This window comes from Chiloscyllium plagiosum, unplaced genomic scaffold, assembly GCF_037043375.1.
Source record: "Chiloscyllium plagiosum isolate Xiang-an unplaced genomic scaffold, Cpla_swu_hap1 HiC_scaffold_38, whole genome shotgun sequence".
Classification (NCBI taxonomy): Eukaryota; Metazoa; Chordata; class Chondrichthyes; order Orectolobiformes; family Hemiscylliidae; genus Chiloscyllium; species Chiloscyllium plagiosum.
This window is the reverse complement of record NW_028270176.1, coordinates 27,866,169-27,889,960: the sequence shown is the minus strand read 5'-3', so window position 1 is coordinate 27,889,960 and position 23,792 is coordinate 27,866,169. Positions and strand designations below refer to the sequence as shown.

At 50.1% G+C, this 23,792-nt stretch overlaps 1 protein-coding gene across 2 annotated transcripts in view; it reads right to left on the bottom strand.

Moving 5' to 3' along the window:
* Nucleotides 1–2,785: 2,785 nt before the first annotated feature.
* LOC122544211 (cell surface glycoprotein MUC18) overlaps nucleotides 2,786–23,792 on the bottom strand; it is a 34,173-nt gene continuing 13,166 nt past the window's right edge. Inside the window, exons 6-8 of one of the 2 annotated variants that reach the window (XM_043683283.2) lie at nucleotides 22,057–22,198; nucleotides 19,402–19,504; nucleotides 2,786–3,931 (exon numbers count right to left, since the gene is read on the bottom strand). In XM_043683283.2, coding sequence (XP_043539218.1) covers nucleotides 19,414–19,504; nucleotides 22,057–22,198 — 233 coding nt within the window. In that variant the 3' untranslated portion in view covers nucleotides 2,786–3,931; nucleotides 19,402–19,413. Of the gene's footprint in view, nucleotides 3,932–11,673; nucleotides 14,677–19,401; nucleotides 19,505–22,056; nucleotides 22,199–23,792 lie in introns of those variants that run through there. The other variant, XM_043683282.2, reaches the window with a different exon arrangement.

Here is a 23,792-nt window from a genome sequence, read left to right as displayed (position 1 = left end):
CACCGACCCTCCAAAGGCTAACCTACCCAGACCCATTCTCCTACATTAAGCCCTGACTATTGAACCCAATACTACGGGCAATTTAGCATGGCCAATTCACCTGACCTGCACACCTTTGGACTGTGGGAGGAAACCGGAGCACCCGGAGGAAACCCACACAGACACAGGGAGAATGTGCAAGCTCGCACAGACAGTTGCCCAAGATGGGAATCAAACCCCGGTCCCTGGTGCTGTGAGGCAGCAATGCTAACCACTGAGCCATTGTGCTGCCCATGATCTTGGAGAATGGGGATAGGAGACTTGAAGGGCCAAAAGGCCTCTAACCCTAATCAGTGGTGGGATTTTGTCATTGTAACTTGTGAAGGAGGTGATTGTTTTCAGGAAATGCTATGGGATCTTCCTACGCATCTCCTTTACCCATGGCCCATTGGAGCAAGTCGATCGTTCACACACATGCACACACCGCCACGATCTTTTCCAGGGAGTCTCCTTAACAAACCTGGGATCATTTCTGCAGAGGGTTAGTCGATACAAGATCCTTGAGAGCGATAGGTTTCCAGTTACCCAATGGGGGATGAAGGGGGTATCTGGTCGGCATTCAGTCATGGATCAGTCGCAATCTTATTAGATGATAGGGATGGCTAGGAGAGGCTGAATGGCCTCCTCCTATGCTCGTTTGACAGTTGCTTGGCTCGAAGGGCTCTCCTAGCGCAGTGGTAGTGTCCCAAACTCTGGGCCAGGAGGAAATGGTTGGCTCTAATGAGAGAGAGAGCAACTCTAATGAGAGAAAGAGAGAAACAGAGAGCAGCCCCCTTCCTCACGGTGGGCGACATCACGGTTAGCACTGCTGCCTCACAGCGCCAGGAAGCCGGGTTTGATTCCAGCCTCGGGCAACTGTCTGTCGGGCAAATTCTCCCCCAATCTGCATGGGTTTCCTTCTGATGCACCGGGTTCCTCGCACAGTCCAAAGATGTGCAGGTTAGGGTGAATTGGCCATGGGAATTGTCCCATAGAGCCCAGGGATGTGCAGGTTAGGGTGAATTGGCCATGCTAAATTGTCCCATAGTGTCCAGGGATGTGCAGGTTAGGGTGGATTGGCCATGCTAAATTGTCCCACAGTGTCCAGGGATGTGTAGGTTAGGGTGGATTGGCCATGCTAAATTGTCCCATAGTGCCCAGGGATGTGTAGGTTAGGGTGGATTGGCCATGCTAAGTTGTCCCTTAGTGCCCAGGGATGTGTAGGTTAGGATGGATTGGCCATGCTAAATTACCCATAGTGCCCAGGGATGTGCAGGTTAGGGTGGATTGGCCATGCTAAATTGTCCCATAGTGTCCAGGGATGTGCAGGTTAGGGTGGATTGGCCATGCTAAATTACCCATAGTGCCCAGGGATGTGCAGGTTAGGGTGGATTGGCCATGCTAAATTGTCCCATAGTGTCCTGTGATGTGTAGGTTAGGGTGAATTGGCCATGCTAAATTGTCCCATAGTGTCCAGGGATGTGCAGGTTAGGGTGGATTGGCCATGCTAAATTGTCCCATAGTGTCCAGGGATGTGCAGGTTAGGGTGGATTGGCCATGCTAAATTGTCCCATAGTGTCCTGTGATGTGTAGGTTAGGGTGAATTGGCCATGCTAAATTGTCCCAGAGTGCGCAGGGATGTGCAGGTTAGGGTGGATTGGCCATGCTAAATTATCCCATAGTGCCCAGGGATGTGCAGGTTAGGGTGGATTGGCCATGCTAAATTGTCCCATAGTGTTAGGTGCATTAGTCAGAGGTAAATGGTGGGAAATGGGTCTGGGTGAGTTACTCTTTGGAGGGTCAGTGTGGATCTGTTGGGCCAAATGGCCTGTTTCCACCCTGTAGGGAATCTAATCCTCCAATGAGGTAGAGAAGGCTTGCAGAGGTGGTAACTGAGGGCTGATGCCGCTCCCTAGTGGTCAAATGACGTCATTGCCACTCCCAGATTTTACACCAGTTCACCCTCCCATTGGATTCCATTCAGCCAGTGCAGAGTGATGCCAACAGCGTGGGTTCGAATCCCGCAGTGGAGTTGGTAACACTGAAGGCCTCCCCTCCTCAACGTCTTCCCTTGCGTGAGGTGCAGTTAAACCTCCCCTAATCATCTCTCTCTCTGATGAGAGAACAGCCCTATGGTCTGGCAGGGGGTGTGTCAGTTTGCTGGGTGAGGGTGGGCCGAGAGGTGTTGTCACTGGACAATTCATCCAGGGACCCAGGTTCAAATCCCGCCATGGCAGACGGTGGAATTCCAATCCAATAAAAATCAGGAGTTAAGGGTCAGATGGTGGCTACGAATCCATGGCCGATTGGTGGTGGGAAACCCCAAATGGTTCACTAATGCCCTTGAGGGAAGGAAATCTGTCATCCTTACCTGGTCTGGCCTCCATGTGACTCCAGACCCACAGCCTCTGTGCAATTAGGAATGGGCAATAAATGCTGGTCCATTTGTGAATGAATGTATGGGGAAAACAAATCAGTGACCCTAACTTTTTTCTTTAATTTGACCCCAACAATTCCTACACTGGCTGAAGTTTCCTTGTCAGTCCGCTTCCCTTGCCTGAAGGTGCAGAGACCATCAGAGTAAACCATCATCAAGTCTCTCTCTAACGGGAGTTAAAACTACAGCAAATTTTTTTCTCTCTTTTTCTTTCTCTTCTCAATTATTCTTTTTCTTTACCCCCCACACTCCCGCCTAACTGTGGTAGTGCTTATTTTTTCCCCAGCACCCATGTTGTGTGTGTGCAGGTGTGAGACACAGTGAGAGACACAAGGTGTACGAATTTTTATTCAATTCCCACCACCAGGAAGATAGGAAAACACCCGCGTGGCCAGTGACAAGCACTGCCCTTCACATCAAAGGGCAATGCTGTGCGATCAAACAGTGAAGGGGAGGGCAGGGACTAAATCACAATAGAGTTGGAGGGAGAAATGATGCACTCCACTCCCTGCGGGGCCCACCTCTCCCTGAACAACTCCAGGGTGTTGGTGGACACCGCGTGCTCCTTCTCCAAGGACACCCGGGCCCTAACGTAACCGCGGAAGAGGGGCAGGCAGTCGGCCCTAACGACCCCCTCCACGGCCCGCTGCCTGGACCTGTTTATGGCCAGTTTGGCCAGGCCCAGGAGCAGACCCACGAGGAGGTCTTCAGACCTGCCCTCCCTCCTCCGTACCGAGTGCCCAAAGATCAGGAGCGTGGGACTGAAGTGCAACCAAAAGCAGAGGAGGAGGTTTTTGAGAAAATCAAAAAGGGAGTGCAAACGCCCCCACCCAATATATACGTGGTCCACGGACTCCACAGCACCACAGAACAAGCAGTTGGGCTGGGAGTCCGTGAACCAACGCAATCTGCGGTTGCAGGGGACCGCTGCGTGCAGCACCCTCCACCCCAGATCCCCGAGAGAAAGGGGGAGGACTCCCGCGTAGAGAGCCCTCCACTGGGGATCCCCACCGCCCTGTGGCAAGTGGGCACGCCAAGGTGTGTCCGGGCGGTGGATGAGGGAGAAGAGGTGGACGGTGTGCAGCAGCACTTTACCTGTATATTCATCCGGAATAAATGTTGCAGGGAATTCAGCGGGCGGGGCTGGGAAAGTCCTGGGGTTTGGCTGCCATTTTCCTTCTTTTCTCAAACATTTAACACGTGAACATTTGGGAACTTAACATTCATCCGTGCCAACTCCCGAGGTGTATCTATCTCAGGATTTTTGTGGCGTTCTTAATCCGAAACAGGGAGAGGGCAAAGAGCGAGTTGCACAAAGCAAAGGCAAGGGTGGGTGGGGAAGGCAGGTGCTAATCTAACCCAGGATAAAACAGATCGAGTCTTCCAAATACGTGCACTAAAAACGCAGCGGACACTGTAGATCTGAAACAAACAAGCACAGGAATTGCTGAAGAAACTCAGCCAGTCTGGCAGCATCTGTGGAGAGAGATAGAGAGAGAGAGAGAGAGCAGGGTTAGCGTTTCGGGGTCCAACAGGAGAGAGAAAAACAGAGTCCAGTCACGCTTCTTGCAAAATATCTTGCCTTATTAAGTTGGTGCATTATTCAGCCGTGTTTTTTTTTTCAAGTTTTGTCTCAGAAGCGGTGTGCGGTTTTAGGGAAATGTGGGAGACAGTAAGAATCCCTCTGTCTCTGAGCTTTCCAAACTTTGATTCCAGAGCTTCCTGGGCCGGTGGGAAGGTTTTGGAGGGGTGGGGGGAGGAAGCAAGAGCAGGAAAAGCTCAGCAGGTCTGGCAGAGAGAAATCAGAGTTAACGTTCAGTGACCCTTTTGGAAGAGGTTGGGTGGGGTAGGGGGGGTGGGCGTTGTGTTCTCTCAATGAGCAAGGCTTTCACTTGAACCAGGTCAGGTGCTGATTTTATTTTCTTGCCTGTCACTTCAGGTTGCAAGCTTTCTGGGGAGCAGGGGTGGGGTTTGGAGGAAGGAGGGTGGGTGCTTTGGAGACAGGTTTAATTCTGTCAGACCTTAATTGCGACCCATTGGTAATAAGCCATGTATATTCTTACAAACCAGGGTCTTTGCTCGCAAATCCACCGGGCCGCCTAGTGTGGAATTGCCCAAACAGAAGCGTTCTGCACAAACGATAACAACGAGCAGCTCAATAAGGAGTTGAACAAGTGCTTCTGATGCAGTCGGAAAGCCAGTACAGGAGCATCCAGAGTTGGGGGCACTGTGCCCGTAACTACTCAGCACATGAGCCTCAGAGAGGGACGTGCGGTGGCAGATTTGCCAGGACAGTGCCAGTGGGAGGTGAGGGTCTTCAGTTCATTGAAAGATGCCGGGACGAATCCCCTGGGAAAGGTTCAGGGGGAGGTGTGAATTGGAGTGTTCAGAAGTCACTGGGGGGTTGGTCAAGGGGGAAAATGCTACTCTCCTGGGGGGGGGGGTGGGAGGCAGAAGGGTCAGTCACCGGAGGTAGTTGGAGAGAATGAAGGGAATGGACGCAGCGGGTTAGTTGGGGGGTGGGTGGAGGAGAATTGGTTTGCTGTTGCAGCGAGTTGTTATATCTGGGAGCTGCTGCCAGGAAGGGGGTAGGTGCAACAGTTAACTTTCAACCAAGGGAGCTCCTGGCAGGATGGAGGAGGCGGGAATGGCTGGGAGGTAGTAGGACTTATTGGAGAGGTCTCTCAAAGAGCTGTCACGGGCAGGATGGGCCGAATAGCCCTTTCTTTTCCTGGCTGGGTGAGTCCATCTGACGTTTACGCAAATGCATGACGTTACAGCTTCCTTCTAAGGATCTGAAATGTGTCTCCCAGCTCCCACACCCCTCTCTGAATTGTGTTGGGTTAAGGCTAGTGTGTTATAAAGCACATCCGTCCCTAGAGGCAGGGACTAAGGACAGTGAGAGCGAATCTCTTTAACATTTCTACCGCTTTGGAAAGTCTCACCTTCCAACCACTAATTCACCGAGTGATACTGTGTCGTGTAGCCCGCCTTGCTAACTCACTTTCCACAAATCAATAATGGCTTAAGAATACAGAAGATTTAATGGATTTCACTGCTACTGTATAATAGCACTTAGGTTTAACGTTAAGTGCGGGAGAATCTCCCCGACGCAATATGTTAATCTTTGTTTGTGGTACTCTAAATTATTTCACATGCTCGAAAGCCCAGGGACTGGCTGGGATGGAGTCAGTTCATTGTGTTTGAGGATTTGGGGCAGAGCTTGGTGCTAGATGTGGCAGTGCCAACTGTTAGACAACTCAGCTGAATTGCTTAAGTGGTGTGCTGTGTGCAGATACACAGTGTGCTCTGGGAACAGTGCCAGAGTCCCATCAGCTCTTTGAGTCTGTCTTTATCGGAGTGTCAAAGTCTGATACTGGACGGTCACTTGTTTGCCTTCCTAGCCTTGCCACTGAGAGGCAGTGTGAGGTGTGGGGGATATTTCTGCTGATGCTGGGTGGAGTCAACTCCCCCACCCTTCCCCCCCCCCCCCACCACATCCCAGCTTCCTTCCCCCAACATCATCACCGGCCACTGCACCCAACCAACCACCATAACCTCTGACCCCAGACCACCGCATACCAACTCTCACTGAACCCCATTACCTCCTGCCATTCGTTGTCCTGTACTGTCAACGCTTCAATCAATAAACCGTAATCCGTGTTTTCAAACCTCGTTCTCTCCCCCCATCTCTGTAACCCCTTCCAGCCCCTACATCTCCTCACTATCTCTGTAGCCCCCTCCATCCTCTCCCTATCTCTGCATCCCCTTCCAGCCCCTTCACCCCTCCCCATTTCTGAAACCTCCTCTAACCCCTACACCCCCATCTCTGTAACCTCCTCCAGCCCCTACATCTCTCCCTATCTCTGTAACCCCCTCCAGCCCCTACACCCCTCCCTATCTCTGTAACCTCCTCCAGCCTCTACACCACTCCCCATCTCTGTAACCCCTTCCAGCCCCTACACCCTTCCCTATCTCTGTAACCCCCTCCATCCCCTCCCTATCTCTGTAGCCCCCTCCATCCTCTCCCTATCTCTGCATCCCCTTCCAGCCCCTTCACCCCTCCCCATTTCTGAAACCTCCTCTAGCCCCTACACCCCCTCCCTATCTCTGTAACCTCCTCCAGCCCCTACATCTCTCCCTATCTCTGTAACCCCCTCCAGCCCCTATACCCCTCCCTATCTCTGTAACCTCCTCCAGCCTCTACACCCTCTCCCTATCTCTGTACCCCCCTCCAGCCCCTACACCCCCTCCCTATCTCTGTAACCCCCTCCAGCCACTACACTCCCTCCCTATCTCTGTAACCCCGTCCAGCCCCTACACCCCCTCCCTATCTCTGTAACCCCCCTCCAGCCCCTACACCCCCTCCCTATCTCTGTAACCCCCTCCAGCCCCTACACCCCCTCCCTATCTCTGTAACCCACTCCAGCCCCTGCATCCCATCTCTATCTCTGTAACCCCCCTCCAGCACCTACACCCCCTCCCTATCTCTGTAAACTCCTCCAGCCCCTACTCCCCCTCCCTATCTCTGTAACCCCCTCCAGCCCCTACACCCCCTCCCTGTCTCTGTAACCCCCTCCAGCCCCTACACCCCCTCCTTATCTCTGTAACCCCCTCCAGCCCCTACACCCCCTCCCTATCTCTGTAACCCCCTCCAGCCCCTACACCCCTCCCTATCTCTGTAACCCCCTCCAGCCCCTACACCCCTCCCTATCTCTGTAACCCCCTCCAGCCCCCACACCCCCTCCCTATCTCTGTAACCCCCTCCAGCCCCTACACCCCCTCCCTATCTCTGTAACCCACTCCAGCCCCTGCATCCCCTCCCTATCTCTGTTACCCCCTCCAGCCCCTACACCCCCTCCCTATCTCTGTAACCCCCTCCAGCCCCTACACCCCCTCCCTATCTCTGTAACCCCCTTCAGCCCCTACACCCCCTCCCTATCTCTGTAACCCCCTCCAGCCCCTACACCCCCTCCCTATCTCTGTAACCCCCTCCAGCCCCTACACCCCCTCCCTATCTCTGTAACCCCCTCCAGCCCCTACACCCCCTCCCAATCTCTGTAACCCCCTCCAGCCCCTACACCCCCTCCCTATCTCTGTAACCCCCTCCAGCCCCTACACCCCCTCCCAATCTCTGTAACCCCCTCCAGCCCCTACACCCCCTCCCTATCTCTGTAACCCCCTCCAGCCCCTACACCCCTCCCTATCTCTGTGAGTGGGTTTGTGCATGATTATGTGCATGAATCCATGTATGAATGTGTGTGAGATTGAATATGTCTGTGAGAGTGTGTGAGAGAATTGGATATGTTTGTCAGAGAGTGTAATTGTGGTTTGTGGCTTTCTTTCATATTGGAGTAAATCTTTAATACACCCTTAACAAGAAATTTTAGATTTCAGAAATTGACCTGGTTACCCATCTGACCACACATACACACACACACACACACAGACACAAACATGTCTACAGTCTTACATCAACCCATTCACACCCATCCACACTCTGACACACACACACACACCATCCACACACACACGCAAACACATCCCCCATCTACACACACACACAAACACGCACATGTCTACAGTCTTACATCAACCCATTCACACCCATCCACACTCACAGACACACACACACACACATCCCCCCATCCACACACACACACACACTCACTTCTGTCCCCACACACGATTATAGTCTCACATACGTGCACTATTCACCCATCCATGTACAGACTCTCCCTCACAGATACATACACAAACCCACCCATCTACACATAGATGCACACACACACTCCGCCCCCATCCACACATGCTCCCACACATACATTCTTAACTTGCTCAGAAAGGCTGAGGAAGGCTGAGTAACTGTATTGGTGAAGATGGGGTCCCAGACCACTGGAACAGATCCGTGACAGTCACAGACATACTCCCACACTCACTGGGGCTCTCGCTCCTGCTGGTACAGAGTCAGCAGAGAGTTTGACCATTTCCATCACTTTCTGAGAAAATGCATCTTATGCCCCCTCGAACTTACAATGACATCAGCCATTTTATACCCTGATTTTTCTTGTAAAACCATTTTGTAAAGAAAATGACCAAAAGAAAAGATGTTGTCTTCAAAACTAATAAAAAAATTTAATGTTTAAAAGTCTCCTCTGTTCGTACGGAACGACCCATAGGATTCTGTTGTATAAAGGATCACGAATGGTACTAGATTTTGATCTGGACTTGCCTCCACCCTGTCTAGAATGGAAATTATTTATGTAAACATGTCACACTGTCAATACACCTTTGAGCCAGAGGTGGCACTGTACTGGGGTTTACTATTGATTTATGAATAAAGGGGATGATTTTACACAGGGTGCAGCACTGTTCACCAGTTGAAACCAGATGTAGCAATAGTCATAGACTCAAACAGCACAGATCAGGCTCTTCTGCCCATCTATCTACATTAATCCAACATTCCAATACTCTACGTACAGCTTTGAATGGTTTGGGGATATTGCAGTACTAGCTGAAATCACAGGACAATGGTGGAGTTAGCATTACTACAAGGGCACTTTGAGATACAAGGGACAGAGATCTGAAGCTGTCTCAGAGAATCAAGTCAGTTTGAGGTCCCGCTGAGAGTCAAAGGCCTGGCAGAAATCAGTAAAACCACAGATAGGTACCCTCCCCGCCGTGTCAAAACGTTGGGTGACATGGAGTCTGAAAGCATGGAAATGAGCCCAGAATCCAAACCACAGTTCTTGGCACCAGCATTGAAGGAGTTCCGCACTGTCGGAGGGTCAGTGCTGAGAGAGTGCCGCACTCGGAGGGTCAGTGCTGAGGGAGCGCCGCACAGTCGGAGGATCGGTGCTGAGGGAACGCCGCACTGTCGGAGGGTCGGTGCTGAGGGACTGCCACAGTCGGAACGTCCATTTCTTGGGATATGAGTCGGCATTTGTTGCCTGTCCCTAGTTGCCCCCCTTGAGAAGGTGGGGTGAGCTGCCTTCTTGAACCGCTGCCCCTTGTCCTTTTAGATGGAAGTGGCCGTGGGTTTGGAAGGTGCTGCCTGAGGATCTTTGGTGAGTTTCTGCAGTGGGTCTTGTAGCTGGTACACACTGCTGTTACTGAGTGTCGGTGGGGGTAGGGAGGGGATGGTACACACTGCTGTTACTGAGGGTCGGTGGGGGGAGGGAGGGGATGGTACACACTGCTGTTACTGAGCGTCGGTGGGGGGGGAGGGGATGGTACACACTGCTGTTACTGAGCGTCGGTGGGGGGAGGGAGGGGATGGTACACACTGCTGTTACTGAGGGTCGGTGGGGGGAGGGAGGGGATGGTACACACTGCTGTTACTGAGCGTCGGTGGAGGGAGGGAGGGGATGGTACACACTGCTGTTACTGAGCGTCGGTGGGGGGAGGGAGGGGATGGTACACACTGCTGTTACTGAGTGTCGGTGGGGGGGAGGGAGGGGATGGTACACACTGCTGTTACTGAGCGTCGGTGGGGGAGGGAGGGGATGGTACACACTGCTGTTACTGAGGGTCGGTGGGGGAAGGGAGGGGATGGTACACACTGCTGTTACTGAGCGTCAGTGGGGGAGGGAGGGGATGGTACACACTGCTGTTACTGAGCGTCGGTGGGGGAGGGAGGGGATGGTACACACTGCTGTTACTGAGCGTCGGTGGGGGGAGGGAGGGGATGGTACACACTGCTGTTACTGAGCGTCGGTGGGGGGAGGGAGGGGATGGTACACACTGCTGTTACTGAGTGTCGGTGGGGGGAGGGAGGGGATGGTACACACTGCTGTTACTGAGCGTCGGTGGGGGCAGGAAGGGGATGGTACACACTGCTGTTACTGAGCGTCGGTGGGTGAGGGAGGGGATGGTACACACTGCTGTTACTGAGCGTCAGTGGGGGAGGGAGGGGATGGTACAGACTGCTGTTACTGAGCGTCCGTGGAGGGAGGGAGGGGATGGTACACACTGCTGTTACTGAGCTTCGGTGGGGGGAGGGAGGGGATGGTACACACTGCTGTTACTGAGTGTCGGTGGAGGGAGGGTGGGGATGGTACACACTGCTGTTACTGAGTGTCGGTAGGGGGAGGGAGGGGATGGTACAGACTGCTGTTGCTGAGCGTCGGTCGAGGGAGGGAGGGGATGGTACACACTGCTGTTACTGAGCGTCGGTGGGGGGAGGGAGGGGATGGTACACACTGCTGTTACTGTGTGTCGGTGGGGGGAGGGAGGGGATGGTACACACTGCTGTTACTGAGCATTGGTGGGGGGAGGGAGGGGATGGTACACACTGCTGTTACTGAGCGTCGGTGGGGGGAGGGAGGGGATGGTACACACTGCTGTTACTGAGCATCGGTGGAGGGAGGGAGGGGATGGTACACACTGCTGTTACTGAGCGTCGGTGGGGGGAGGGAGGGGATGGTGTACACTGCTGTTACTGAGCGTCGGTGGGGGGAGGGAGGGGATGGTACACACTGCTGTTACTGAGCGTCGGTGGGGGCAGGGAGGGGATGGTACACACTGCTGTTACTGAGCGTCGGTGGGGGGAGGGAGGGAATGGTACACACTGCTGTTACTGAGCGTCGGTGGGGAGGAGGGAGGGGATGGTACACACTGCTGTTACTGAGCGTCGGTGGGGGAGGGAGGGGATGGTACACACTGCTGTTACTGAGCGTCGGTGGGGGGAGGGAGGGGATGGTACACACTGCTGTTACTGAGCGTCGGTGGGGTCAGGGAGGGGATGGTACACACTGCTGTTACTGAGCGTCGGTGGGGGGAGGGAGGGAATGGTACACACTGCTGTTACTGAGTGCCCGGGGGATTAAGGGGATGGTACATACTGCTGTTACTGAGCGTCGGTGGGGGGAGGGAGGGGATGTTTGTGGGTGTGGGGCTGCTTTGTCCCTGGATGGTGTCGAGCTTCTCGAGTGTTGTTGGAGCTGCCCCCATCCAGGGGCAAGTGGGGAGTATTCCCTCGCCCTCCTGCCTTGTGCCTTGTTGACGGGGAGTCAGAAGGTGAGTAACTTGCTGTAAGAATCCCAGCCTCTGTGCTTGGAGTCTTTTATGTTCCTGACCCAGTGTTCATCAACACCTGATCAGACTCACACATGTGAAAGTAGCAGTGAGTGATGCAGGAGATTGTCAGAATCGAACAATTCCCAACATGAGAATCAATTTCCATCACATCTTGTTTGCAGAGATCAGAGGGATAGACATTTTGCTTACTTCACTCGTTTATTTAGATATGTGAAAGATTTAAACCCTTTAGCCAGTGTAAGACAGTTCCTATACAGATAAGCAGTAAATCCCCAATTACATAATACAGAGCTAAAATCACTCTTGCTCATACATACATACCACTCCCTATCCATACAAATTACAGGTAGTCATAATATCACAGGCCGTTTGACTTTAAAATTCTATGCATTCACTTGTAGGAACCTTTTTCTGTGAAAATTAATTAATCAATCTGTGAACGACATAAACTGATAGACGAATTCTAACCCTGTAAAAATCCTGCTGAGTGGTGGGCATCTCAGGGATCAAGGCTTGGTTCATAGATTTGGGAAGAGCGTCTTCAGGTTTTATGGACAGTGACTGGGAGAGGTTGGGATTGTTATCTATGGAGCGAGCAGAGAAGGTCAAGGGGGACATTGAATCAGGACATTCAGAATCCCTGAGGGGGTTGGAGGGTTTGAATTGAGTCACCAGAGGGACACGGGATTGATGGGAATCAGGAAAAGAACCAGAGGGGTGGGGTGGGGAGGGGAAGGGAAGAGGAAGTGGAGGAGAATTTGACCCAGTAGTTGTGAACTGGTACACACTGCCTGGAAGGGAAGATTCAACAGGAACTTTCGGACAGCAGGGGGAAGGAATTCACAGGAATGTAGGAATAAACTGAAGCTCAGACTCAAAGCAAAATCCACTGATGTGTGGGCACATCTGGGAAAGGGAGGGACATTAAACATTCCCGCATCTTCTCTATTCTCATGAGTTTACAGTTAAGGCTCCGATGACAATGTGTGCAATACAGGAACAGAATCTCATTTGTGCCAGAGGCAGTCAAACCCACTGGAGTGGAGTCAAATATGATCCCAGATTGGGTAAAGCGGAACTATTTCCATTATTAGAAAGGGATATCAGAGTGCAGAGTGCAGTCATCTTTATACAGGTACACAATCCTTTATCCGAAACCATTGGGGCCAGCTGGTTTTCGTAATGTGGAATTTTTCAGATTTTGGAATAAGTGACGGTTTCATGGTGGAATTTTAAAAATCTTACCGAACAGCAGACGCACCTGTGAGTACTACGAGCACTGAGACAGAGTTGACATCTGCTAGTGCTGGGCCACGCTGTCACACCACACCTGAGTGACGTGGGGGGAGTGGGTGTGGAGTCGGGTTAACTGTTTGCATGCTAAACAACCTTATTACAGAGTCAAATATTCCACAAAGAAAACTTCAGATTTTGGAGCTTTGAGATTTCGGATAAAGGATTGTGTATATGTACTATATGCTATAATATGGCTCAACATTGAGGTGGGATCTTGACAAATGCCAAATGATACTTCGAAATGGGCGGCACAGTGGCACAGAGACCCACGTTCAATTCCCGCCTCAGGCGACCGACTGTGTGGAGTTTGCACATTCTCCCCGTGTCTGCGTGGGTTTCCTCCGGGTGCTCCGGTTTCCTCCCACAGTGCAAGAATGTGCAGGTCAGGTGAATTGGCCATGCTAAATTGCCCATAGTGTTAGGTGCAGGGGTAAATGTAGGAGAATGGGTCTGGGTGGGTGCGCTTCGGCGGGTCGGTGTGGACTTGTTGGGCCGAAGGGCCTGTTTCCACACTGTTAAGTAATCTAATTTAATCTAATCTAGAAATAAAAATTGAAAAAGATTTTCCTAGTTTTCACAGAGAATTTTGACTCTTCCATCCGCCCTCCCTCCATTCCAAATCCCGTCTGATGCAAATCCCGTTTGGAGCCTGTTTGTCATGGGTTACATAACCAAGAGAAGGAACATTTTGCCAGTGAACGTGAGCAAATCCATTTAAAACAAATCCCTGTTGCAGTAACAGCATTCAGCCAGGAGGAAGCGCTACCCTGACCATTGTGGCAGATTGGGCACGACGTGCTATTTCTGTCAATTAGCTATATAAGAAAAACCAAAGTGCGCACCCCTTGAACTACTTAAGGAAATTAAATTGCTCCCATTACTATCACAGCAGAAAGCAATGTGCTGAAACAAAACGAGACTCTAAATGTCAACAGAATGAAAATCAGTACAACATAAATAATTCCATGATATCTGCAGTTATTGTAAAAAGTGCAAATCGCATGACTATAATCCAAGCGAGGTTACAACAATGATAAAAATCAAGATAATTAATTTCAAAAAGATATAAATGCAAAGACTTACAGCGTCCATTCAGGGAATCAAATCGTTCAAAGGCTTTACCACTGGCATTAAAACTAGGATAATGTGACCTGTACTCATTTTTGTAGCTGTCAATTGTGGCTGAGATTGTATTTGAAGTTCAGATCATTTGGGGAGATCCTGGGAGCAATTTCAAATTAAGACAGAAGTTCCCTGGCAGTGTATCAATATTTGACAGGGATAAGACCATAAGACATAGGTGTGGAAGTAAGGCCATTCGGCCCATCGAATCCACTCTGCCATTCAATCATGGCTGATGGGCATTTCAACTGATGGGCGTTTCAGGGAATATCTCTGGATCCGCAGGAACATGTCAATTTTAGTTACAGGCTCATCTGAAATATCTATTGACTGAATATTTTTAATGTTTAATTTGCTTTCAAGTGAAGCGCTGTACTTAACTGCCACCAACAGAGGGGGCCACCACCATCCCCAGTGGCGCCATCTGTTGGCCATGGGGTGAAATAACAGATGGGAAACTTGTCAACAATTTTGTTTTTAATGCCTGGTCCCAACTTTCCAACAAAATAATCTCAAATGTCTTCTGAGGATTCCTCACTCGCCTTCATCTAAAAGACAATCTGCAACACTGCCTCCTCTGCCAGTACACTTCATCAGAAAAAGGACACTGTAGCCTTGATAAAAATAATTGTGATTTAACAATTTGTAAGATTTGCACATCCCCCACGATTGTGAGGCGAAAGTAGCTAAGAGATGAAAGCTATTCAAATTCCTCAGCTCGATCAACATTGTGACCACCCACCTCGTTCTCAAAGGCTTCCTACCTGTAAAAATAAAAGACAAATATTGTGATGTTCACCTCATTTACTGCGTCCGTTGCTCTCGTGTGGTCTCCCTTTACATTGGGGAGACAGGACGCCAACTTGCCAAGCGTGTCAGGAAATATCTCTGGGTCACGCGCACCAAACAACCCCATGGCCCCATGGCTGACCACTTTAACACCCTCCCACTCCCCCCAATGACATGCAAGTCCTGGGCCTTCTCCACCGCCAATCCAAGCCACCCGATGCCTGGAGGAAGAACGCCTCATCTTCCGACTTGGGACCCTCCAACCACATGGCATCAACATCGACTTCACCAGTTTCCTTATCTCCCCTCCCCTCACCTCATCCCAGACCCAACCCTCCAACTCAGCACCGCCCTCTTGACCTGTCCGTCTTCTTTCCCACCTATCTGCTCCACCCTCCCCACTGACCTATCACCTTCCCAGCTAACCTTGTCTCCACCCCTACAGTTATCTCTCAGCCCCCTTCCTCCTCCACATTCCTGGTGAAGGGCTAATGCCCGAAACATCAACTCTCCTGCTTCTCGGATGCTGCCTGACCTGCTGTGCTTTTCCAGCACCACACTCTCGACTTTGACTCTCCAGCATCTGCAGTCCCCACTTTCTCCTAAATATTGTTATGTTGTATACTACTGGGACAGGGACATTGCAGTTAACTCAGTTGGCTAGACAGCTGGTTCACCATGCAGAGTTTTACTAACAGTACAGGCTCAATTCCAGTCATCAGCTGAGGTAATACAGCAACTTCCAAAGTCAAAAAGTATTGTGCTGGAAAAGCATGGCTCTGAGGAGCAGGAGGCATACTTTTCAACAACGTCTCTCCAGCGTCTTCCAAACCCACGGCCACTTCCATCTAGGAGAACAAGGGGCAGCAGGTACATGGGAACACCCCCCCCCCCTGCAAGTTCCCCTCCACTCACTATCCCGACTTGGAAATATATCTCCCGTTCCTTCCTGGGTCAGAATCCTGGAATTCCCTCCCTCAGGGACATTGTGGGTCTACCCACAGCACATGGACTGCAGCGGGTCAAGAAGGCAGCTCACCCCCACCTTCTCAAGGTGGGGGCAACAAGGGACGAGGGCGATAAATATTGGCCCAGCCAGGGACCCACATCTCACAAGTGAATAAAAAATATTATCCAATATTTTGTCGAACAACAGAGCGGTTGCAGTAGACATGGGGTAGCCATTCAGCCTCTTCTCCCTGCTAGCACTGCAACAATAAGTAACACTGCTACCACAGCCTTTATAATCACCAGCTCAGGAGGAGAAAGGGAGGGCTGCAGATGCTGGAGATCAGAGTCGAGAGTGTGGTGCTGGGAAAGCACAGCAGGTCAGGCAACATCCGAGGAGGAGAGTCGACGTTTCGGGCATAACCCCGGGATTATTCCCGAAACATCGATTCTCCTGCTCCTCAGTTGCTGCCTGACCTGCTGTGCTTTCCCAGCAACACACTCTCCACACTGATCACCAGTTCAGTACAGGCAGCAGATTAAGTTTTCAAGCTACATATTAGACACGTGATAGAATTGTGAACCAAAGTCAAAATTTCCTACCCTCTTGAATAACACATTCACTTTCCTGAATCAATTACATTTCTTTGGTATTAATTGGCAATATTTCACTACCATGAGCAGTTTTTATCTTTTATTTTTAAGAAAAAAAGAAAGAAACTGGTTAACTTAAATTGTCTCCCTCCTCTATAGCTTCCCACTAATTGATGCATCATAGTTTACCTGGTTCCTCTACCTCACCACATACCTATAGCCATGGGCATTTTAAAAAGTATATATATTATTACAAAGATTCATCTAATTTTCTCACAATAGCCTCAACTGAACCTGCCTCCTCCACATTCTCAGTCCAAGATGGCTTAGCCCTCACAGTGAGACTTGGTGGCCCTCTCAGGGAGAGATTTCTCCACTGTTTAAACATGTTCACTATAAACGTGCCTCCCTCTCACTCTCAATCCTTCCACTAATGGGAACATTTCCTCTCATCTCCACTCTGTCCAGAATCATCTCCATCAAATCTCTTCTCCAGTCCCAGCTTCTCCAACTCATTCTCGTAACTACTCATAGAACCCCTGCAGTTTGGAAACAGGCCCTTCAGCCCAACAGGTCGACACTGACTCTCCACAGAGTATCCCACCCAAACCCATTCCTCGACATTTTACCCCTGACTGATGCACCTAACTGGCATATCCCTGGGCACTATGGGACAATTTAGCATGGCCAATCCACCCTAACCTATACATCCCTGGGCACTATGAGACAATTTAGCATGGCCAATCCACCCTAACCTATACATCCCTGGGCACTATGAGACAATTTAGCATGGCCAATCCACCCTAACCTGCACATCTTTGGACTGTAGGGTGAAACTGGAGCACCCGGAGAAAATCCACCCTCCGAAGAGTAACCCACCCAGACCCATTGCCCTACCCTACATTTCCCTCTGACTAATGCAGCTAACACTATGGGACAATTTCCCATGGCCAATTCACCTGACCTCCACATCTTTGAATTGTGGGAGGAAACCCATGCAGGCACGGGGAGAATGTGCAAACCCCACACAGACAGTCGCCCGAAGCTAGAATTGAACAGGGGTCCCTGGCGCTGGGAGGCAGCAATACTAACTGCTGAGCCACCGTGCTGCCCCACAGTCCCTCGTCCCAGAGACCAGCCTCGTAAATATGCTTTCTTCACTGTCCCACCAAAGTTCAGTGCTCAGAACTGGACACAATATTTCAACTGAGGCTTTGTATAAAAAAACTGGGATAACCTCCTTCCTTGAAACCCGTATTTATAAAGATATGGACCTCTCATACCTGAGACAAATGGATTGATTTAACTGGAATAGCCCGAATTGAGTTACTGACAGACCCACAGAAATTACTCTCGAGTTGTACAACACAGTCTCTTTCTCTACGCAGTCCTGCAAGGTCTTTCTTTTCCAACCAAGTTAAACCATGTAACATTCCACGACAGAGGGCTTATTATTGGTCAGGATGTTGATCCAGATAATCGAGATTTCCACCCACATCCTTCTCTCTCCCTCACTGTTATCTCCCTGCACCTTATTTTTCTCTCTCCCCATTGACTGTCTCTTTCCTTGGCCCTCCATCCCCTCCAATAGCCACAAAAGTATCCAAACTTAACATTTCCACGTTTGTGACGCATTCCATATTTAGACCGTAAGACATAGGAGCAGAATTAGGCCATTCTGCCCATTGCTCTGCCATTTGATCATGGTTGCTGTTTTGACACAATCCCAGGTTAAAACTCCTCCCTCCTCGACTTTGCTCTCAGACTCTACTGCTCTCGCTATCTCTGGTCTGCAGGTCCCTACATGTTTTGCTCAGATGCACAGCATATTTGATATTGAGATCGATTCAAATTTTCAGAGGGAGTTATGGGGTAAGATGGGGAAAATGGAGTCGAGCAAATCTGGAATATCGTGAGCAGTTTTGGACCCCATAGCAAATGAGGGAATACTCCCATTGGAGGTGGGTATAGGAGGAACTTGCTAATCCCTGGAATAAGGGGTTGCCCGAAATTTACTTTAATTTGTTCAAGGGATGTGGGTGCCGCTAGCTAAGCGAAAATTTATTGCCCATCACCAAGTGATAAGATGTTAGTGAGCTGTTTTTTTGAACCGTTGGAGATGCGGAATAAATGGAGCTGAAATTCTCTGGAATACTTTGGAAGAGTGACAGGCAACTTCATCGAGACAGACAAGATTCCAAAGGAGCTTGACAGGGTGGACGTGGAGAGACCATTTCCCTGCGGTCCAGGGAACACGGCTTAAAGTCTCAGGGTGAGGTGGTGGCCATCTTGGACAGAGGGGGCGGTGGCAGCCATCTTGGATAGAGGGAACTGAGTGTGGTGTTGGCCATCTTGCTCAGAGGGGCGGTTTCGGCCACCTTGTACAAAGGGGAGTGTCAGCTATCTTGGACTGACGTGACTGAATGTGGTGCTGGCCATCTTGGACTGAGTGAAGTGGTGGCTATCTCAGACCGAGGTGACTATGTGGTGTCAGTCATCTAGGACCGAGGGGACATGTAGGCCTCTCGGACTGAGGGGAGGGGCCTCGGTAGGTTCAGAATCTTTGGAATTTGCTCCCTCAAGGATTGTAGGTGCTCCATCAAGGCTGGTATTTCCGATCACCCAGAAAACGTTGGGAGCCAGAGAGAAAGTGGAGTTTTATCAGCTTTCGTTAAAAAAATTCATGCATGCAAGGTGGGTGTTGCTGACTAGGGCCAGTATTTCCTGCCCATCCTGAATTATCATATAGGGGGATTGTGGACCAAGCACGTTGCCGTCGGTCTGGAACCAAACTAAGAGGACAGATCTCCTTCACTGAAAGGAAACTAGCGAACATTCACGACAAAGCAATAATGGTCGCCATCAGGGCAACTTTTCAATTGTACTGAATTCAAATTTCACCATCTGCTGTGGTTGGATTTGAATCCTTGAAACCAGAACATTAGACTGGGATTCTGGATTGATATCCCAGTCAGTGCACCATTATGTCACGACCGCCCCATGGAAAGCTATGAATGGATAGTACAGCGAGGAGAACTCGAGAGGCCGAATGGTCAGCGCTTGCCCTTACTGTCTTCCCCTGATCTCCCCACTGTCATCAGCACCTCCTTTCCCTGCTCCAACCAACATGGGGAAGGGTATTAGAATGAGAAATGTACCTGGTTAGCGATTCACATGACCAGAGGAACAGAGTCAGTCACACAGTAGGGAATGGATGAGTCACTCCCCTTCCAGATAGGGGTCTTGCTGACCTGGTTGTCCCTGCACAAAGTGAGGGACAGCAAAAGACAAAAAAAGATAGCTTTTAGTGGAACATGTTTGAAAGTGCGATGGCGGAATCAAACACACACAGACATGGGGTTCAAGATGCCAATTGTACCTTCTGTCTCTCAGCTGTCATGAGACACTCACTCTTAAAAAGCTACCACCCCCAGTGAATGTATCTGAGCGAATGCCATCTCCTGGAATACTCCACCCTTTCACCCAACCAGCACCCCCCACCTCCCAACAAACCCCCATGTCAACCACCACATCAAATGTCTTTTAAACGTTGTAACTGTATCAGCATCCACCATTTCCTCTGGCACTTCCCTCCACACACTAACCACTCTTGGCGCAAAAAGGTTGCCCCTCACGTCCTTTCTAAACCTTTCTCCTCCCACCTTAAAAAATATGCCCCCTAGTTTTGAATTTGCCCACCCTAGGGGTAAATACCTTGGGCATTCACCTTAACCATACCCACCATGATTTTATAAACCTCGATAAGGTCACCCCTTAGCCGATTATGTTCCAGTGAAAAAAGGTCCCAGTCTATTCAGCCTCTCCTAATAACTCAAGCCCTCCATTCCTGACAACATCCTGGTAAATCTCTTCTGAACCCTCTTCAGCTTGATCATATCCTTCCAAGAACAGGGCAACCAAAACTGCACACAGTATTTCAGAACAGGCCACGTCAACATGTTGTCCCAAACTCGGATACTGAAAGGACTGAGGAATGAAGGTAATTTGTGCCAAGTGCCTCATTAACCACCCTGTTGACCTGTGATGCAAAAATTGCAACATTTAAAAGGCATTTGGATGGGTATATGAAAAGGAAGGGTTTGGAGGGATATGGGCCGGGTGGGACTAGATTGGGTTGGGATATCTGGTCGGTGTGGACGGGTTGGACCGAAGGGCCCGTTTCCGTGCTGTACATCTCTATGACTCTATAAACCGCTGGGTCTCTCTGTTCTACAACACTACCCAGGGCCCTACCATTCATTGTATAAGTTTGTTTGTTTTACCAACATGCAAAACCTCACACTTAACCAAATTAAACTCCAAAGCCCTACGTCTGACTTCAACTCAAAAGCTATACAGAGCGGACAGTTCTCAGAGCTCAGCCTAAGCTGACACGAGCATTAAACTTGGACTGAGCAGCACAGTGCTCTTAAACAAAAAAGGCACATAATATACAGAAGCAGTAACTCCATTGGATAGCGACAGCGGTAAGCTGCTTAGATGGCTCGGTTCAATCTTTGATTGCAGGGCAACATTTTCAGTGCTCAGTCCAGTTAACGACAAACACCCGTTTCCGACCTGTACAGACGCAGTGCCACCTTGTGTTAGTGCCTGTGAACTGAGCTGGGATGCAGTGTGTATGTGGAAACTGATTCTCAGTCTGATTTCACTGCCTGGAATGTGTACACTAACTCCTTAATTCTACTTTGTCCCATGTTTACCTTTGCACTGATCAATAGGGACAAGTGGTTAATTCTGTCTGACACCAGGACCCCCACAATAAGGATGTTACAAAGCAGAGTAGCAGCAGGTCATTCAGCTGACAACCACCTTCAACCAGACATCACCCGGTCTTCCAGCCAAACTTCCCTCCAGCCCCTACACCCCTCCCTATCTCTGTAACCCCCTCCAGCCCCTACACCCCCTCCCTATCTCTGTAACCCCCTCCAGCCCCTACACCCCTCCCTATCTCTGTAACCCCCTCCAGCCCCTACACCCCTCCCTATCTCTGTAACCCCCTCCAGCCCCTACACCCCTCCCTATCTCTGTAACCCCCTCCAGCCCCTACACCCCTCCCTATTGTCTGTAACCTCCTCCAGCCCCTACACCCCTCCCTATTGTTGTAACCTCCTCCAGCCCCTACACCCCTCCCTATTGTCGTAACCTCCTCCAGAACTTATATCCCTCCTTTATCCCTGTACCTCCTCCAATCCCAGCCCCTCATGAATTCCCCCAATTCCTACCCCTCCGTCCCTGGCCGCCATACTTGGGGCCTTGAGCTCTGGAATCCCCTCTCTCAACCTCTCCTTCTCTCACATCCTTTAAAAAAGCTCCTGAAAGGGAAACCTGTCCTCTCGACAGAGATTCTTGGACGATATGTCCCGCCGTTGTCAGTGTCACACTTTAGGTGAAATGGTTTGGGCCATCTCGTGAGACATCCCCATCCCAGCAGATGGTGCCATCCAACTCTAAACCCGAAGGCTGGGGATTGGAAATTCCCCTCCTAACCGATGGTCCTGTCACAGTCCTGAGGGAACACTGCGTTGCCAACAGTACGGTCTTTCAGATGTGACACATCCAGAAGACCTTTCAGTTCAGATGTGAAAGATCATGAAGGGATTTCCCCGGGGGGGGGGTACTGAAGAGAACCCTGAATATTACCAAGTTGCTGTTTGTGGGAATCGGCGCTGTGCAAATTGGTTTCCGCATTCCCTCCGTTATAACAGCGTCATTTCCTATCGGCTGTAGAATGCGCTGGGGCATCCTGTGGCTCTGAAAGGCGCTAAAGAAATGCAAGTTATAGTGGCACTCACAGAAGAGTCATCCCTTTTTCATTCCTCTTCGCTTTGCATTTGTAAGCGATGATGCCGATAATCACCAAGAAGAGGACCCCAGCTGGAATCGCTATTGCTAGAATCAGGTTCATGTCACTCAGTTGCAGTGAGCTCAGTGGTTCTGAGGGAAGAAACACAGAAAAGAGTAGTCTAGCTGTAAGCCATTGGTGTGATTAAACATATATCAGCAGAGTGCTATAAATTGACACAAATCTGCACTAGACACACCATGGCGTCTGCAAGAGCAGGTCAGAGGCTGGGAATCCTGCAGCGGGTAACTCCCCTCCTGACTCCCCAAAGCCTGTCCACAAAGCACAAGTCAGGAGGGTGAGGGAATACTCCCCACTTGCCCTGGATAGGGGGGGCAGCGCCAACAACACTCGAAGCTCGACACCATCCTGGGACAAAGCAGACCCCGCTTGATTGGTCCCACATCCACAAACATCCCCTCATCTACCACCAATGCTTAACAGCAGCAGTGGGTACCACCTACAAGATAACTGGATGAAAATATTCCTCCTCATCTCTGTCTTAAATACACAACCCCTTATTCTGAGAGGATACCCTCTGGTCCTTGACTTTCCCACATCGGGAATCAACCTGTCCACATCCACCCTGTCAAATCCTCTAAGACACTTGTATGTTTCAGTGAGGTCACCTCTCATTATTTTAAACTCCGACAAGTACAGGACCAACCTACTCCACCTTTCATAGAAGACAATCCCTCCATTCCTAGGGATTCCAAGTGAATCTTCTCTGGATTGCCTCCAATTCCTACCAGGCAAAGGTGAGGACTGCAGATGCTGGAAACCAGAGTTTAGATCAGACTGGTGCTGGAAAAACACAGCAGGTCAGGCAGCATCCGAGGAGCAGGAAAAATTGACGTTTCGGGCAAAAGCCCTTCAACAGGAATGTCGGATTCCTGATGAAGGGCTTTTGCCCGAAACGTCGATTTTTCTTGCTCCTCGAATGCTGCCTGACCTGCTGTGCTTTTCCAGCACCACCCTGATCTAAACTCCAATTCCTGCCAATCTATCTTTCCTTAGACAACGGGTGCAAAGTTGTTCAGCTGTGGTCAGACTAGGTGCTGACATCATGAGAAAAGGCGATCGAGGCAGAGGGAAAGGTAAAGAGAAGATTTACAAGGGCAATACCAGAAATATGTGGAAGTACAGTTCAGACAATAAGTGACAGGCTAGGGCCTCCCTTTTGGAGAAAGAGGGGTAACTTACTATCGGGCAGAAGGTATAAATTTCTCAATACACATACAAACAGATTCAAGAACAGCTTCTTCCCAAGTGTTACCATACTTTTGAACAGACCTCTCAAATGTTAGTGCTGATCTCTCTCTCTCTCTCTGCACCACTGTATTTTACCCTCTGTTCTGCCACCCTAATGCACTCTGCGTGGTACAATCGACCCAGATACCATGCAAAACAACACTTTACTCTGTATCTTGGTACACGTGACAACAATAATTCAAACTCAAAACAATGAATGGATTTGACAGACTGGATGCAGGGAGGAAGAGGAAGACAAGAGCTCTTGATCTAAGATAATGTTTGAGGGGTCCAGTGGGGACCCCAGGACAAACATCCACACCCAGGGAGGGGGGAGACAAATGGAAATCCCTCCTGGACAAAGTAGTTGTACTAAGTTAGGGGAAACTAGTTAAGCGAGTGAGAGGTAAGGGAAGAGGAGGTTATAATAGAGGA